Source organism: Gymnogyps californianus, chromosome 3, assembly GCF_018139145.2.
Source record: "Gymnogyps californianus isolate 813 chromosome 3, ASM1813914v2, whole genome shotgun sequence".
Taxonomy (NCBI): Eukaryota; Metazoa; Chordata; class Aves; order Accipitriformes; family Cathartidae; genus Gymnogyps; species Gymnogyps californianus.
This window is the reverse complement of record NC_059473.1, coordinates 75,738,563-75,756,589: the sequence shown is the minus strand read 5'-3', so window position 1 is coordinate 75,756,589 and position 18,027 is coordinate 75,738,563. Positions and strand designations below refer to the sequence as shown.

Sequence of the window (18,027 nt, the reverse complement as noted above, 5' to 3'; positions counted from 1 at the left end):
GAATACAAAGAATACAGAAAAAACACCCCACAGAGAAGTTGATTTCCCAAGTAAAAACTATGAAAAGTTTTTGAGCAGTGAGCATTTGGGGTCATCTGTTAATATTATGAAAAGTTAAAGTAAGGAAAAAATAAAAAGCAAAATAATTCAAAATACAAATTTCTGCTTCAAAAATGACCACGTTGAGAAGCATGGCAGTCTTCTACGTAAGAACCAGTTGTCCTATGCAAAGGTTTGGGGGGCTTCAAAGTTGTATCTGTTGTACACCAATCGTCAGTGACAGCACGATGCACTTCTGGGTTGAATAGTGCATGCCACATTTTAATCACAGGAATTTAAAAAAAAAAAAGAGCTTGGTGGGTGGGCACAAACAATGTGCACAAAGAAACACCCACCTTGCCATATTTATTTTTAAAATTAGACCGCTATAATTTAAATGTTAATACTTTGCACATTGAACAGAAATCCAGTGGGAAAATTTGAGTCAGGTAATATATGCAAACCTTTTGGTCATTGCTTTAGGTGACTGAATTCCACAATGCAATTCCCTGTTTGCTTTATTAGCGATAGTGTCCTGCAAAACGGTACATATTAGCACTTGCTGATGCACAGGGAAGTCATGCTTTGAGATGTGCAAGTCAAATTCAGTAATTCTGTTTTCTTAGAAGAGGGAGAGCAGGCAAAACCGTTACCTCAGTAGAGTGCTAGCTTTTAAAAGCTCTGCTGCTGTACACTGTGAACGGCACTCAAAGCCATTTATAAGTGTAATGGGAAAGGGGTAATGGAAGATGCATTACAACAAGCAAGAGACATAGCTCAAATGACTCTTTAGGGCGTCTTACATATACCTCAGCTCAGCAGCAAACACTTTTGTTTTAAAATACTTCAGAGTGCTGTGTATTATCTGAAAAATTACCTGAATAATGTTGAACCAGCTGCTGAAGAGTTTCAAACTGTGCCCGAGTTGTGATATAATATCCACCATTGTCAAGTTTACGAATCTTATAATGTTTGACATGATCTCCTTTCATATCATCCCAGTCTCGAATAGACAGGGAATAGGCACCTGTTCCAAGCAAAGGAGAAATAAAAAATTGTAAGTAGCTTTTAGACACAAAGATTCTGGTTTGCTGGTCAGTTGTTATAAAGTGAAAGAGAAATTGCTTCAAAAAAATGCTTACTGGACCTTGAAAAAGAACAAGTGAATCTAACACAATGAAGTAAGTATCACAGAAAGCTTGTGATGTTCACCCCATGTCCCTTTCACACTTTTCTAGAAAGAAATCAGGACTTCTGTGTAAATGAAAACTCATATTTTAACATTTACTGCTTCAGGCTGTTAAATTGACTTTTCCTATTCTAAGTGTCAGGTTACACTGCAAATACTATACTTTAGGTAAATGCCAGTGGGTGGTAAATATCAAGATTTTCATAGGAAGCACTGGAGATAATGACTTTACATATGTGTAGTGTTGTTACCCAGATGGATCCCAAACTTCTTTATAAACATTAAACAACCAAATTAACATATTTTGTATGTCACAGTTGTTGGAAGGTGGTACTACACCAAGACTGTGCACCAGGAGATCTGCAAGAACTGCATGTTTCACTTTCCAAATCCATGCTGGAGCTTTAGAGCTTACTGGTGGGATTCAGATGCCCAAACACAGGGGTCAAGTGCCACGTGAGATGCCCCAGGACATCCTGCTTGGCAGTCTTCCCACAGGCTGTCACATTTGTCCAATCCACGTGGATGCCCTGCAGGCATTTCAAATTGAGGGGCTGCATTTAGTTTTAGGTGTAGCGGTGGCTGTCTGCAGGTGGGCTATAGGCTTGATTTAGATGCCCATACATGAGCTTCCGGTGCTACTACGGCAGCTGAATCCCAGCCTAGTTTCCATGAGTGTTACAGCACTGTAGATGTCGATGGCGTACTGCAGGTTTGAAGCACTAGGTGTCTGCTGTCGTGGGCAGTTGAACTGAACCCCAGCTTCCCGCCGACTGTAAAGGGAGCTTTGGCCACCTACATGGGGACCTGCGCATTCAGGTGTCTTAATCTGAAGCAGAGTCCTATTCTACACACAGTGATACCCACATGTTGGTTCTCTACAGTATCAAAAGCAAAGCCACATTTTACAGCATAATGCAGTTTCTGAGCAAAAGCATGGCCATTTCAACGGCAGTGGAGAAGACAAGTCTTCACTCATGGCTCAGACAAATGTTGTGTTTACTCAAAGGTAATTCAGGCATTAAAAGGAAAAAACCTGGAGGTAACTGGCAGCTGCAGAGATCTCAGGAAGGCCCTCCTTCCGGAGCCTGGGCTGCTTTCACTGGTAACCATGTTAGCTAAGGACAGGAAAGGAAAACGACCAGCAGACAATTTTGGACAACGTGAAAGGTGGAGTGATTTCCTTACAGGTCTGATAGCAAACAGCACCAACTGCTGCTTATCCCAAGTCAGAGTACTTTTCAACAGACCTGGCAGGTTCACATCCTCCAGAACCACCTCCAGCTAAGCGAAATGGTTTAAAGAACACCCACAGTTATGCGGCTGAGATTCCTGGTGTAAGACATCTTTCCTGGATGTCTCCCCAGGAAGAAGTTTCCCCAACCACATTAACCTGCAACAGGTCGCACTGGCAGGCAGCTCACCGCCAAGGGAGCTGCAGTGAACAAAACGTCTCCACCCTGACCCCAAGGACTTCTCAAGTTCCCCGTTGTTTGTCCTCTAAATAGGAGGAAAAGAGCCAGCAGTTACACAGATGATTCTGGTTTATGCGAATGGGAGACACCCTGAGAGGAGTGACAGGGTTTTTATTTCTAAGTGTAGAAAAATACTGTTTGTTTAGGATATTTTTCTGAGGAGGTTCTCCCACTGAGTAAGTACATCTCTCTCAGCTAGGAGTTCAAAGCTTTGTGGGGATTTGCAAGCACATCTTGTGCATGCTTTGTACCACCACTCTGGGTTGTACACTGTCAGCCTACTTTCAAAATTTTCCAGACAGTGTTCTCCACCTCCGCATTTGTGAGTTTTGATCCACTGGCAGCAGCTGTATTTTCTTTAGTCACGCTCCCTGCCTATCTGGTCACTCTTTTAGATTCTTTAGGAAAATGTAAACAATCTGTGGCTCCAGGTCTGCAATCAGAGCTGTGTGGGTGGCCCTCTGTGGACCCCCGCTGACCTCAGATCAAGTTGCAGGACTGGAGCTTTAGTTCAAGTCTGGACAAAAACAAGAACCAAGATGGATTTCATTATTCATTTATTTAGGCTGTTGGTTATTTATACTATTCATTATTATCTGATGATAAATTCAAATATAAGAGATATACATAATAAAAATTTGGGTAGAAATACGACATTACAATATATCATACTAATGATTTTTAAAAAAAACCAAACCTAAAACCAGACAGCCTTGGAGGGTGGAGATTGAAACCAGGTGAAGGATTATACAGACAAGAGCTGATGAAGTACCTGGGTAGTCAGGCATTGAAAAAATGAAAAGCCAGCTCCATATGATTTATTTTGGAAGTAAGAAGAGAGGGCAACCATGATCAAGGGAGGTTAAATTCATGCTGAAGTCATCCATGATGATACTTTTAACGTGATACTGATTAATTTTATTATTGTTATTATTTAAAGCAGAAGGGACGATTCTAGGGCACAAAACAATTCCTGCCTCAAGCCCAAGATGACTAGCTGGGGTAAGGCATTTAGAGAAGACTTATGGAAGAATGCACCATTCGAGCCCTCCCAGCTGACTTTTTTCTCTTTCATGAACAACAAGCTCCCTCTGTTTTCTTCTAACATACTGAAACACCACAAGGATGAGAAGGGAAATAGGCATTTTTGACAAAAACCATGCATGTTTGTTTTTTTCCAATGGCTTTGATGCAAACTTAGCCTGAAGATGTAGAAAGCCTTAAATTCAAATGCAGAGAAATTAAGCTTGCTGCTGTAAGCCCATCCATGATGGATTACTCCATTTCCCCAATGCTTTTGTGTCTCACAAGAAGCTCTAGAAAATAGCCCTAACTTAGCTAAGTAAACAGCCCTGCAAAACATATCCCCTATCACTGTATAAAAAACGGTCAAAACAGATTAAACTGATAATGTGGTTTAGAGAAACAGTGTTGTGTTTGTTTTTAGAATCCCTGGATGCCTATATGAGTGAGTTTTTAAACTCGGCACAGAGTGGAATGAAGTCCTGCTCCTCGCACACATCACAACAACTGTTGTTGAAAACGAACAAGTGGAGGCTATTTGCAGAAAAAGAGCAAGTTAGAGCCTGTCTTGCTCCTGGTGAGAATGCCTCACTGCTACATAAGGTATGGTGAAGCTGCGGGGTGACAAGATGGGAAATTAGCTGTCTGAAACAACAACATGTCTATTCAGATTTTGCATCAGAAGATCATTTTGTCTTCAGAGTTACAGGCGAAGGAAGAATCCAGTGACTGCAGGAGTCAAAAATGTAAAACTTACAATTTGAGATGACAGAACGCAGCATCTGAAGATAGGTCAGGTAAAGAGGAGCGGGAAGTAGTGCTTCTCTTCTTTAAACCCCTTTACCAGCCATGACTCCAACCACTTTGTATGCTAACTCTAGCTGACAGAGCGTGCTCTGATTAAAGCACTGACAAGTCAGTGCTTTAATTATATGAACGATCATTAGACTTCAGACTTACATGGAATTAACTCTAGTGACTTATGCTTCCCACAGCTATTGTTTTGGATTGCTGGTTAATTGAGAAATGGCCAGGTTTGTTTTCACTTAGTTGCAGGTTTTCTCCTCAATAGTTGTATGAGTTAGAGAGATCTTTTCATACATGTGAAGCTTTGAAGAAGACACTGACAGGCCTTATGAACAAAATGTAACAGCAAAGATAGCACCCACCAAGAAAACTGGAACTCCTCCAATATTTTTAGAGGGAAGGAAGAGAATACCTCCTTCCGCTTGACTTCAACAGAATGGATACAGTTGAATCCTTTATGAATGTATTAATTAGAAATATATTCAATTCTTTTCACTGTTAATCTATGAATTTAAAACTGCTACATCTTCCCCCCCCGCCAAGGATCCACCATTTCAAAGGGGAAAGGCCAAATATCCCCTAATCATCCTAAAATAATACCAGTACCTCCCTCCCCCCAAAAATCTTGTCTTAACATCTTCCAGGCAAGAAGGTTCAAATATTGTGCTTGTTCAGAAGTAAGCAGTAATTTTCACCAAACTAGACTGGAGATTCCCAGCGTCTGTTCACAGTAAGGTAGCTGGCTGTGCCTGGACCCGGATATGGACACCAGGAGGTCTGCCTCCTGTAGCCCCATACCTGCTGTTCTGAGGGGCCACTCTCCGCCCAACTCCATTGCAATAGTAGTATCCTCAACACACGTGTTGAGAGAGACAGTGCGATGTTCAGAGTGTGACAGCAGAGCAGAGCACCCTGCCTGTGCATGATTCACACTGCAGATACCATGGGTTGAGCATGGCATGAGTTGCACTTGGGTTGTTTTCTGCTTTGAACACTCACTTTAAGACCTGGGATGTCCAGACATCTAATTCCCTAGCACACATATATGCAAGATGACACTTATCTCTACCTTCATACCACTGAAAACAGTATTTCACAAACTTAGCACAATTTTTCTCGTATATCTTCTCATTTGTAGTCAGAATAGCTTTGGCCAGCCTACCTTTGGTAGTTTCGCTTTCCCGGATCAGGAAGGTACCTCTGGGGTTTCCAAATGACAACAGCTGCCTCTCGGCATCTTTTCGGCCAAGTTTGCCAAAGTACCACCTTAGGGAAACATCAGAAATAGTAAGACAAATGCTACATAGGATTGCTAGGTAGTGTCACGGAGCTTAGACATGGAGGATTATTTGCGGAAACTATGGTTGCTCAAGTATGTTCAACCATTTTTGTCATACTGTCTCTTTTATTGTGGTGGGAAGCTAAAGTGACAAACTGTGTAGTAGATGTTGTATACATTGTGCAGTAGCACTTTGCATTAAGCCTGTAATCAGTAGATGCTGAGAATGCTTGTTTAGTGTCTTAAGACAAAGGCCAGACTTTGACAAACAGAGAGCAAGACTTGGCGGGGGGAAGTAATAGACAAGCAAAAGGGCAGAAAAATGCGTCACTGCTGAAAAGCAGTATTTTTACAGATGTTGCTATAAACTACATATTTGACTTACATAGTGATGTATTAGTATTGAATATTTTTGTTGCAGCACAACTATAAAACCTCAGTAAAAGGACCAGATGCAACCACTTTACTGTGGTTGTATAAGGCTTTCAGAGTTTCAGTACCTTTTTCCTTTTTTTGGGGGGGTTTCACAATCAACCAAGTACAATCTGAAGTACAGACTACAGTAGTACCTGCTCAGCTATATAAGCTCCTCCAGTGTATCTTTTATACTGGAAATAATACAGATACACACAGCACTCCATTTTTTGCATAGATATGTTGCCATTATGCTGCCTGCTGTAGGCGTTGTAGGCATCCTACCTATTGATAGGTATTTGTTGATACAACGTGCCCTCTTTAATAGACAATTTGCACACTAATTGACTCCAAATATTTTTACAAGTTGGTTCAAGAAAAGCAAGGGCACCTTTCGCTTAAAGCTTGAAATTAGTTGACACTCAAATAAAGGAAGCAGACCTATGTTCCTTTAGGTTTTCTTCCTTTGTTTTGACATTGAAAAAGCACTGAGCTTGTGATTCTTTTGTTACTAATTACCTAATTATTTATCAGTGCAGTTAAGAACTGAAATAAAAATAATGTAAGTCATTTGAAAAATAGCTGCAATCAATCAAAACCAACTCCTCAAACCTCCTTAAAATACAGCACTAATGGGTCTTTACAATGAAAAGAAAACATACTCCTCTGCTTGGATGGAATCGACTGGAGCCACATAATTACTGGGAATGTAACCAGTTTCGCCTGTTGTCAAGGACCGGGCCTCCCACCAGTCTCCTTCCCTGCAGAAACAGAGGTGAGGAGAAGTGAGAGTGAGACACAGCTGTAAAGACAATGATCTGACTTTGCTAACAGCACCCACAGCTGCGTGGCATAAGAAGCCACAGCAACTCATCTCTTTATCACTGGCGTGCTTCGGAGAGAGCTGTTTGCATCTAAACCCCAAAAATATATGTATTTCTTTACACCTATTATTATTTCAGCAGTGATTAGTAATGTAGCCTTCCAAACATAGCCTAATGGCATAAACAGGCATAACAACCCAGTGAAATCAGGTTTGGTGAGGGCTGGATTTGGACTAGAATATTGAAAACTATCTCCATAGCAATTATTCTAATACAGACCCTTGAGAGAGCTTATAGAAAAACTGCCAAACTGAACACTGTCACATCCACTGCTAATTTTAAACTTCTATGGGGATAATTAATCTGAAACCCAAAGGCATCAAAAAGCCATCTATCAACACGGAGTTTCAGATGGCCCTTAAGGACCACACTTCATTGTCCAGATTCCCTCTCCTGGCCACCTAGAGGAGGTATCTGAAGTAGCAAAGGACTTAGTTGCATTTTCAAGTACTTACAAAAAAACATTCTTCTACAACATTTAAATACAAAGAGGTCCATGCAAGACCATCTTATGGCAGTGTTCCACAGGCTTAGCATCAATTTTTGTCGTACACTGGTGCACACAGTGGGACATGGTACTGCCCTTCAGACAATGCACGTTGCTGTAGAATGCGCAGCTTTAAAAGAAGTTTATTTCTCAGCTTTTCACAGGATGCAGCATTGGGATTTAGCAATTTGTATTGCATTATCAGCACCAGATTTAACGATATTTAACTCCTACTGCTACTAATAAGCATTCTCTTTTCTATTTCTGGACTGCTTAGAAACTCTTTCTCAGTTCCCCTCTCTGTAAAACAGATTTGTTCACTAAATAAAACACTGTTATCAAATGTGGCCAGAGAATTCAGCCTCTTCTGTAAGCAAGCAGTTACAGACAACACATTGTCTAAGCTATTACTAGCAGGAAATGTTGTGTCAAGGTGAGCTCTTACTTTAAATTTTCGACTCCACTTTCTTTAACAGTTTGAAGGAGCAACAACTCTATGGAAAACAACTAGAAAATAGCTGTCATTAGTCAAAAAGGAGGCATTTCCAATTCTACTCTTCAAAAAAGTGAAGAACAAGTAGCTTTTCTAGAGGCTGGCAGCTGACACTATTTTAACATACCTTGTGTGCATTAGTATGTCAGGCAAATGGCCCTATCTGTTTGCGTCCCTAATTTTACCAGCTGAAGTGCTAACCCTTCCCCCATATGTTGCTGTAGAATATTTCTGAGAGATTATGTCATACTGTGGCTGATAAATTGTACCATTACATTTCTTCTCCTTACTGTACAGAGAGTCCACTAGGTGGAGGTATTTTATCATATCTAGGGAGGAAAAAATGCAGTCCCGCAGATGATCACAATATCAGGAACAACCCCCTCTGCTTTGACAGAGAAGCTTAAATCTCTCAAAGCACTGCCAGAAAGGAGGAGGAATGCAGACTTTTTTCACAGCTCTTAATTTTAGACACCCAACTGAGGTGGGAGGAGGCTAGTCAATGGGGCTAGCCAGGGTGTGCGGGAGTGGCGGTGGGGATGCAGGGGATGGCCAAGCGTTTCTGAGCCCCCAAGTGAGGGTCTGCTCTGAACCACCCCTGCAGATACCTCTTTCCCCGAGACTGCCCTTGGTATCATTTCTGACTTCAAATCACAGGGATATCCTCTGTACGCCATTTCAGGTATTGCTGTCCTGAACTTTTAATCCAAAGCACAAATCAAATTTCATTTGTTGAGAGCTAAAAAAAAATCCAAACCCCTCAAAAAATTCCAGACAAACTAGTTTTGTGCACATATATGCTTTCTGGTTGCAAGCAGCATTGGCAGACTCTTAAAAAAATGGGCTTCTTTCATATAATTTCTCATATAAGTGAAGAGAGGAAGCATTCTCACAGAAAAGCTGCTTTCTGGAGATTCCCAGCCTGGCTGTCGCTACTCCAGGAGTGTGGTTAGGTCCGTGTTTATAAGCAGACAGGGCTGACTACAATGGGAACTGAGCTTCTATAATCCTACAGGAAAATCAGTGGATGCTTTGGTTTTTTTCTCTTAGAAAACCTTCCTCCAGGCAGTAATCACCTGCATCAAAATGCATGTACTGCAACCGCCCACATGAGCGGGAATCTTGCTGTCCCACCGACTCCAAGTATGATTGCTCCATAAGTCCTGGTGAGCACCCCCTGATTTCATCAACTGGCATGTGTAAGGAATTTATAATGCATGGAATTTCTTCTTGTTTCAAGTTATGGCATAGTTTGTGCAAGGTTAGGAAAGCAGCAGGCAATATGAACAAAAATGGATGATAGGTTAAAAAAGGGTTTTTTTCCAAGTGCTAATTTAGAAGTAGAGAGGTTTTTAAACTGCTGCTCCCTCTACAAGTCGTAACTGAAGTTTCTGTGCTTTCATCTATATCAAAGCTCTTCAGCTTCATGGCTTCATGAAATATTGCACACAATTACCTGTTTTTTTTTTTTGTTTTTTTTTTTTTTAACTTTAATGCACATTGACCCAACTCCAACCCTGGAGTTGTTCTATTAAAATTAACAGGAGTTGCACCAGGGATGAATTTGCCTCACTGTCACATGGTGTAAGAAAAAAAGGTGAGAGCAGTACCACAAAGCCTCTAGAAAGTGACATACTTGGTTGTTAACCCATTTTTACCTCTACATGATAGCAATACTGAACATAACACAGAGCCTTCAACTTTATGTTCTTAGCCAAGAATTACAAGATGTTCAGATATAGGTCAGTAGCACAGTAAGTTTTAGATGTTATTTTTAAATTGCTAAGGGATTTTTTCTATGGGCAGTTAATAAAACTAATTTTAAGTTGATGATTTCCAGGATGGAAGTGTGGTTTTCATGCCAAACACAACTGTACAATGGTGCATTCTCACTTAACAGAACTTCCTAGCATGTTCTGACTGTATCACCTACCTTTAAAAGGAAAAAAAAAATGCTTTTAAACTCGGCATGCAAGTCTGGGTAATGTCTCTTTTGTGAATCAGTTTTTAGCTCGTTTCTGTGTAGAGATACTTGCAGCAGATTGCAAAAAGTGTTAGTACATGCCTTGCAGAACTTCTGTGACTACTGGTAAAGTACAAAGCTGGTACTCTCGGTTCTGAATGTGAGTTTACTGTGAAATGTAAGCAGTGAATCACACAATCTAACGCTTATTTTTGAAGTAAAGCTGCATGTGGTTGAAAGTTTTTTTTTCCAATAATGAAGCACTTTGCAAAAGTGCACTAAATGCAAAGACAAGTAAGTAAGCATAGAGTAAACCCCCTACATATTGTAAATAGCCAACATTAGATTTAATTAATAACATAAGCAGACAAATATAATTGTCAACATTATAAGTTTAAAAATATTAAAAAGAATATTCCCAAGCCTAAAACTTACGAGCTGTTAAGTATTTGAAATTTTTCTCCTTTGTGAAAACTCAAGTCATCTTCTGTTCTTGCTTCATAGTCATAAAGCGCCACAAAAAGAGTTACACCTAAAGAAGAAGATAGGTGAGTTATACTCTGTCACAAAAAAGGGAGGGAAAAGAGCCTCAAGAGATGAGGTGGCTAAGCCAAATGTAAGCTACTCCGGTTGCTGAGGAGCAAAATAAACTGAAGCCTCCTACTTTTTGGACAACCATTCTAATCCCTCTGCTTTTATGCAGCCAGTGGGCACGCCACCTCCTTCACTCTGTACAGTCATCCGTACTCTTGGTTTGGTAGCCACACAGAGCGTAGGAACCCACACTGAGGGCAAAGGGGGTTTGAAGAGAGATTTTAGACATAGCCATGCCAAGTATTTCCTGTTAACTACTTGAGGTGGCTCAGACCACACTTTCCGTTCCCTGACAGAGGGATGAGGCAGGCAGTCAGCCAAATTGGGCATGTATACATAATTTCTCACCCCCCAAGTGAACTAGCACCTGCAAGTTAGCAAAGGTAGGGCTGAAGACCCAGCTCCACCCCTACTTCAGTTCTTTGCACTATTTCATGAAATAACTCTTCCCAAAAGCAGCATGCTGAGACAGCTGTGCCTCTGCTGTAATTATGTGATTGATACTCACTAAGAGCACTGAAAGAAGACTTTGAAACTCACCTGTTCCTCCTCGTGTACGCAGCGTCCCTGTATGAGAGGAGGAATTGACTCCACCAAACACAGTCAGTCCTTGGCCTCCTGTGGCATGGAAGTTGTTGTAGTTTGGGATTGAAGTCACACCAAAGCTAGGATAGTGCTGCGGAGTGGGATCTGTCCCATAGCGGTAGCCTGAGCTTTGAGTTAAACTGCCATCCCTCTCATCAGTCAGTTTTGTTGCTTCTTTATCCTTACATTGCACACAGCCCATTATCTAAAATCCTAGGAGAGGAAGGAAAGGACAGGTCTTCATACGTTGATGCTCACCAGATCTCCCCCAAACCCACATATGACGAGGATCAAATTAAGTTCACCACTCAAAAGTTAAGTACTTTGAAAAAACCCCACAGTGGTTTGAATATAAACAGCAACACGTTGGGGAAAAGCTCACACAAAATCTTCCTCGCAGTGGTTTCCCATCGAGGCCTGGGGAAGGAGGTCCTGCCTGCTCTCAGGGTAGTGGCAGCAATCTGCCCAGCCCTGCCAGGCAACGGCTTGCATGGAGGCAGCGAAAGGATGAAACCCCTCTCGCTCACCCTTCGCCAGGAGAACACGACTGGCAGGAAAAGGACTCAGCCAAAAAGTGCAGCTGGAGGTGTTCAAGTCTGCCCCCCAAAACACAGAGCGAGGCACTTAGCTCACGGTTCATGTTCGACCTTGCCAATTACACAAGAGCTGACTTCACCTAAAGGCAATACAACCTTTTTCCATTGCTGGAGCTCTGCGTGACAGGCAGAAAAGCAGACACAATGAGCCGATAGTTATTACAGCACAGGAAAGTAGGAGGGAGCTATCAGACGGCACAACTAAAACAAAAGGAAGCACCCTTTTATGCAGTACCGAACTGAAGAGTAAAACCTGCTGGTAGCAGAAGGTGGGGCTGCCAAATGTACACGAGATAAGGAACTAGAGAAAGTTCCGGAAGAATTAACATGTCAAATGCAGAGCATCTCAAAGTCCGGATCCTGGACAGGAGGAAACTGAGAGGGTACGGCTTGGAAAAGGTTGCTCTAAGTTTTTTAATTCTTGTAACCTCTTGTTCAGCACCCTCATGGGGCACTACCAGGGCCTGGGTTAATCTCTCTTGATTTTAGGTGCCTACCTCTCTCTAGGTGGAGGGAGACAGAGGGTGATTCACCACATCTTAGAAGCAGCCCTGCAAGGTTAGTCGTGTTAGCTGGTATTGCTTTTCATCTGCGAGCTCTAACATCTTATAATCCATGTGCGGGTGTTAACTGAACTCTTTCCTATTGACTCGAGCTGAATCTAGACACAAAACCTGAATTTCTGAAGCTGGGCATGATGAATCTAGGGAATCAGATACTCGTCTGGATGCACCCTTGATCTGAACCAGTACGGTGACTCTTACATTTAACTTGGCACACAAACAACGTACTCTAAACACTGGGGCTGCAAGAAGAGCAGTGACAACAGAAAAATCTTTTAAAAATTAGACTTACTAGACATACTTTGTCCAGAATATATAAATAGACAGGGAGAAAATGCAGAGAACTGAAAAAAAGGAAAGTATAGCAAAGCACATTTTTCCCCCCCATATTTCTTTTCACATTTCAGCCAATATCCGTCACTTAGGGTAAATAAAACGCCTATCCTTTTTCAAATTTCCTCATTTTTCTGTAGCTGCCAGGCTGGCTATTTTGTATGCCTTACCCCAACATCAACACAGGAAATTGGTTTTGACAAACTCATGGGATTCAGAAAAAGCATATTCCTCTGCTGCTAATGCTTGAAAAATTATGCAGCAGCTCCCTGCTTGTCTGTGACAGTCCACAGTCTGGATGCCTGCTTCCTAAATCTAACCTGCCTAATTAAAAAAAACCTTCTGTTGAAGGGTATTTTCTACAATTTGAAGATACTTCCAGTTATTCTACAAGCCTGTTCAGAGAAACAAGCACCATTTTAATATATTTCCCTGAGCTGTATTGCCTGCAGTTAGTACAGGTCTACTGTCTCTTGCTCTTAGCTTAACTTAAAGGTGCCCTTTTTGCATTTCTTTATTTCCTTCAAGACACCACATCTACTCAGCAGAGTTCCCTCACCAAAACGTTTAAGGTTCTTCACACAAACAGAAACAAGGACTCCTGACTCCGCACTTGCTGCAACGGGTGGCATGAGCTGGGATCCCTCAAGAAACTAAAGCGATAACAGGTCGAAGGAAAGGGGTTTGCAGTCTGGAGGCTGCAACCGTGCTGGCCTCCAGCCTCTGCTTGCCCTGGTAGCTGGGTCGGTGCTGGAGGTGCGGGGTACCGTACTGGGGCTCGAGGCTGTCCATCCCCAAGACCAGCAGTGACTCCAGGTGAGCCCACAGGGACCGCAATGGGTGCAGAGGTGCCCCAGCCAGCTTCGTGTCAGCTGTGAAAAACTGCTTGCAGAGATATCTCTGCTGCTTTTACATGTTCCAACAGCAGGACAGTCTGGTTCTGGAGACCCTCTGTTTGGAGACGTCACTCAGAGGTGAGATTTTCCCGGCTCCTCTCAGAGCCAAGGAGCCCCACGAGCAATGCCAGGGAGTGAAGCAGGACCACAGGGAGAGCGAGGGCCCCACGGGGCCACGGCTCATCTCACTGCTATCAGCACGGGCAGAGCCCAGGGAGGCTTCGGGTGGGAGGGATGAGTCTGGGACTCACTGCTTGGATCCTGCTATGTCCCTCTGAAAGCGTGCCTCCGGTGCATGGAGAGCAAAACACAGGCAGCGAGCAAACGCTGCATGGGAGATGCCACGAGGGAAATCCCAGCTCGAGAGAAAGGGCAGAGAGAGGTGCTGGCCATCGGAACAGGGAAGAGCGAGCCATTAAAGCAGACTGGTTAAAAGGTGCAAGTGCTGGAACATACACTTATTCACCTCAAAACAGTTAAGTGATATGCAGGCTTTACTATTAAAAGAAGAATCTCAGCAGCCTTTTTGTTGGCTTGCAAACTTACCTCCCTGTGAAACTCTATTGCCCCCTCCCTTTCCCCTCCCAGCTCTGTTTCTCCTCTTATTTTTTCCCATGTGTTTTCATGGGAAAAAGTGGAAAAGAAAATGAAAGAATGAAAGAAAAAAAAAGATAGGAAACATGAAATCTGGGAAAGCGGTGGGGGGAAAGGGGTTTTTTTGCTGCACATTCACAAACGTTCAGCTGAGCAGGGAGAAAAATCTCCACTGAAATCTGGGAAGATTTCACATACCAATTTACAAGTGCTGACAAGAGAGCCCTACATGCTTCATTTACACATTGATGAGGAAAAAGTTAAAACGACGAATCAGCTGCAAAAGTAAAACTGTTCAAAGTATTAATTCTGAAAAAAGTGAATAAATATACCAGGAGGTGGTATACATATGTACTGGTAGTTTCAGAAAAATAATGGTCTGGGGTTTTCTTTTTACAAGGAATGATATGAATACAAAACCAGCGAATTATCAGTTTCTTGATTTTTGTTTAGTTTTTGCTCCCTTTATCTCTTTGCTGGCAACGGCAGCACACAGGGAAGGAGAATTTGATGCAAAGTGAATGACTGACAAAAAGGGCTTTTTCTTTCACTTGCCCTCTCCCACTTTGTCACAGTGTCTAGACAATCCGAGTATAAAGACTGCTTGATTGTAGCCTCTTGTAAAATATGACAGAGGGTGTTACATGCACGCATCTTTTCAAGCCAAGTCCTTAAAAGTTGTCTGTTCCTGACTCAAAGAAACCAGCATCATGGGGAACTGGCTAAATGTGAGAGAATACATGTATGCATGTACATGCTTAAAGTGATTTCAGCTAACTCAGGGGTTTCATAGACAATAAATATAACCTCCATGCAGCATTGGCCTTTGTGTCAATGAATGGATTCCAAAAACTAATCTTCTTCAGTATCACAGAGCAGGCTTTTAATATCTGAAAGTCTCATCTCCCTGCATGTCAGCATTTGGAGCTGTGGAAGGCTGGAGTTATTCAGCCAGCTCTGAGATCACCAAACAAAATCTGGAGCTGTTTTACACTAAACTCTCTAGAGACGAGCACACAACATTGTTCATCCAACATGCTGCGCAACTTACAGTAAAGGAAGAAGATTTTATTCATTTCCATTAGGAAAGGCAGCATTTCTCAGATGTGTGAGTTATGGGTCACGCAGCATTATCATAATTTGACCCTGGTATTGTTAAAAGGTACATAACTAGCCTAATTAAAACGAACTTTTCTAATGCAAGCAAGCTGAATTTGTTTATTTTAAAGTTGTGTTTTTATGGGCAATATAAAACATGTGTTTTCATGAAAACATAAAACATTTGTGTAGTTTTTGAGATTTCCGTAGAGACAAATGAAAATAACCATTATGTTATTTGTCTCCTTTCTTGTCCTTCTTATATTTCTTGGACTCCAACATTTACATTGCAAGCAATCCAACATCAGCCTAACCAGAATAGTAGTCTCCTCGCACATGGTGGAAACATTATTCAACGAAGATATAAAATTAATGATATCATTATTAATTATTTATATAGTCATAGCACCTTAATTACTTTCAGTTAGGAAACAGATGAAGGCTAAGGAGATGTTATTAACACTATTATTATTATCGTAAATCACCCTCCTTCAGTTTTTCTGTTGGTTCTCGATACAAAATGGAAGCCAAGACTGAAACACCCGCCAAAGCCAGACATCCACTCCATTAACAGAAACAAAAGCAGTGCTCTGTTAGCTAATCAAAGCCTAGGAAAAGTTCAGGAGTACCAGGAAAAGTCCATTTTTCATACTTCTATTTTAAAAGTAAAAGCTCCAACACGTGATATTTGAAAAGCAAAAAGTATTGATAAGCCTTTGCTTAGTCTAGCTTCTGCAGTTGTAAGCCATCAGGAAAAGACGGATGGGAGGAAGACTGGTGTACATTCATTCCTTCAGAGTATCAGAAGTTTTTCCATAAGATTTTGCAACTTGCAGCTGAAACTCTGAATTATGGTACCTCTTCAGAACCTGCTTTTTTGAGTGTTGTAGGAGAAAGTGGGTCTTTAAAATGTTTGAGAGGGGTACAGGGAGATGCAGGGAAACACCTGTCTATTCTGCACCCTCCTATCCATGCCATGGCCTGTGTCCTCCAACGCCTTGCGTAGGAAAGGAGACCACCATGGGAGAGGGCTCCAACCTGCTGAAGAGACATGGAGCAGGTTCAGACCCAGCAGTGCATATTCTCCTTCCTCTTGGTTTTCTCTGGAATGAAATTTGATGGTATATTTTTAGGAGAACTTCTTTCAGTGGATGGCATGAAAGGGAAAGCCTGGATGACTGGTAACTGTCAACTGTCTTTTTCTGACCAAATCTTACAAATCTTGTCTGCAAAGCACCAGCAGGAAAGCTGAGTTAAGAAACAGTTATGTTAAAAGGGAATCAAAAGAACAAAATCCTTGGCTTTTATTCAGTCTCTGTGGTGAACATGCTTGTTAATCAAACCAAGGGTTGCATCCAGCATGGCTGTGAAAAATATGTTCTCTAAGGGATATCTTCTTGGTATTTTATGTTTTGCTGAAAGCACCACAGAAGTATCAGTCTGTGACATCAAATAAGCCAAATTTCATGAGCTACAGTAGGATTTAATATTCAAAATGCCACATTCTGAGTTACCATGAAGATGCAAGGACAGAAAAGGCTTTCCAACAATAAGAACTACAAGAATTTTTAAAAGAGACTTTAGTTTTCTGTGGAATGCCTCCTGAAGGCCAGATAGGGGGAATAATCAACACAGAAATTTACCCTGAAGTTGGAATGTCTTACTTTCCATGCCACCGTTAGCAGCTCCCTAGAGAGAAACTTAAGGAGTACATATTTTGAAAAACAAGCCTGAGACACATTAAAACCCCCAATTTTCAGAAAAGTCTTACGCACCCACTTTGACTATTACAAGTCATTAGGAAGGCATTCCAAGTTGGGCAACAAGTAGGCACTTAAAACTAGTCCTATGTAGGTCAGTAATTCTCATGCTGTCTGCTTGCTGACCTCTCTTTGACTTACATCTATGCTGATGGGAGCATTTTGGATTTCCAGAATTAATTCTGTGTCAGTTTCAAGCCAACTCAAATTAAACAGATGGAATAAAATAGCAACACTTGTTGCATTATTTTTGTTTTTGTCTATTAACTCCGGGACCTTTTGGAGGACTGCCTTCATTCTAGCTTGACCACTGATTCCACAATTTTTAGGAATCATAAAGCAGGTCCGAAAGATACAACAAATACTTTAAAATAATTTGAACTCTTAGGTGTTATTCATTATTTCTCAGGCTTGTGGGTTGCAGGTTACTATATATATACATATAATTTTTATACTACTGGCCCAATCTAGAAAGAATAGAATTTTACTGCAATGGGATAGATCTGGTTCAGCCTTGAAAGAGGCTGGAGACTGGGGATTTGTATAGAATGCCTGCAAATCTACGTGTGCACCACACCTGTCATATTGCATTAAAAAATGTAAATCAGAGAAGATGCAGTACTACCACTGGATGTCCTGTGACTATTAAAGATATGTAGAAAATCTCACATACACAATGTGGTATTTCTGAACAAAAGGCCAGAAACACCAGGGCAAAACTTCAAGTCAAGTATGTATCAGGATCAATGACTGCATTGAAACAGCATTTTTACGAGAAAAACAGCACTGAAAAATGGCTGGGCTGCGTTCATTTGATTTTTGAAGAGTGTCCTTTAACACTTCACTCCCAGATTCTGCTTTAGTGGGCTGAGCAGAAAAATCTCAGCAGTTTAATTGCTTGTTTGTCTGCAGCAGTCAAAAGTCAGGCCACTGCCCAGTGTCAATGGACATCCAT

General features: G+C 41.6%; 1 protein-coding gene across 4 annotated transcripts in view; it reads right to left on the bottom strand.

Annotated features, from left to right (window-relative positions):
* The window catches only part of FYN (FYN proto-oncogene, Src family tyrosine kinase), a 138,742-nt gene that overhangs the window by 27,292 nt on the left and 93,423 nt on the right, over positions 1-18,027 (bottom strand). For all 4 annotated transcript variants that reach the window (XM_050894710.1, XM_050894709.1, XM_050894712.1 and 1 more), the window contains 5 exons: positions 11,188-11,445; positions 10,489-10,585; positions 6,889-6,987; positions 5,696-5,799; positions 917-1,066 (listed from right to left, as the gene is read on the bottom strand). In XM_050894710.1, coding sequence (XP_050750667.1) covers positions 917-1,066; positions 5,696-5,799; positions 6,889-6,987; positions 10,489-10,585; positions 11,188-11,434 — 697 coding nt within the window. In that variant the 5' untranslated portion in view covers positions 11,435-11,445. The remainder of the gene's footprint in view (positions 1-916; positions 1,067-5,695; positions 5,800-6,888; positions 6,988-10,488; positions 10,586-11,187; positions 11,446-18,027) is intronic.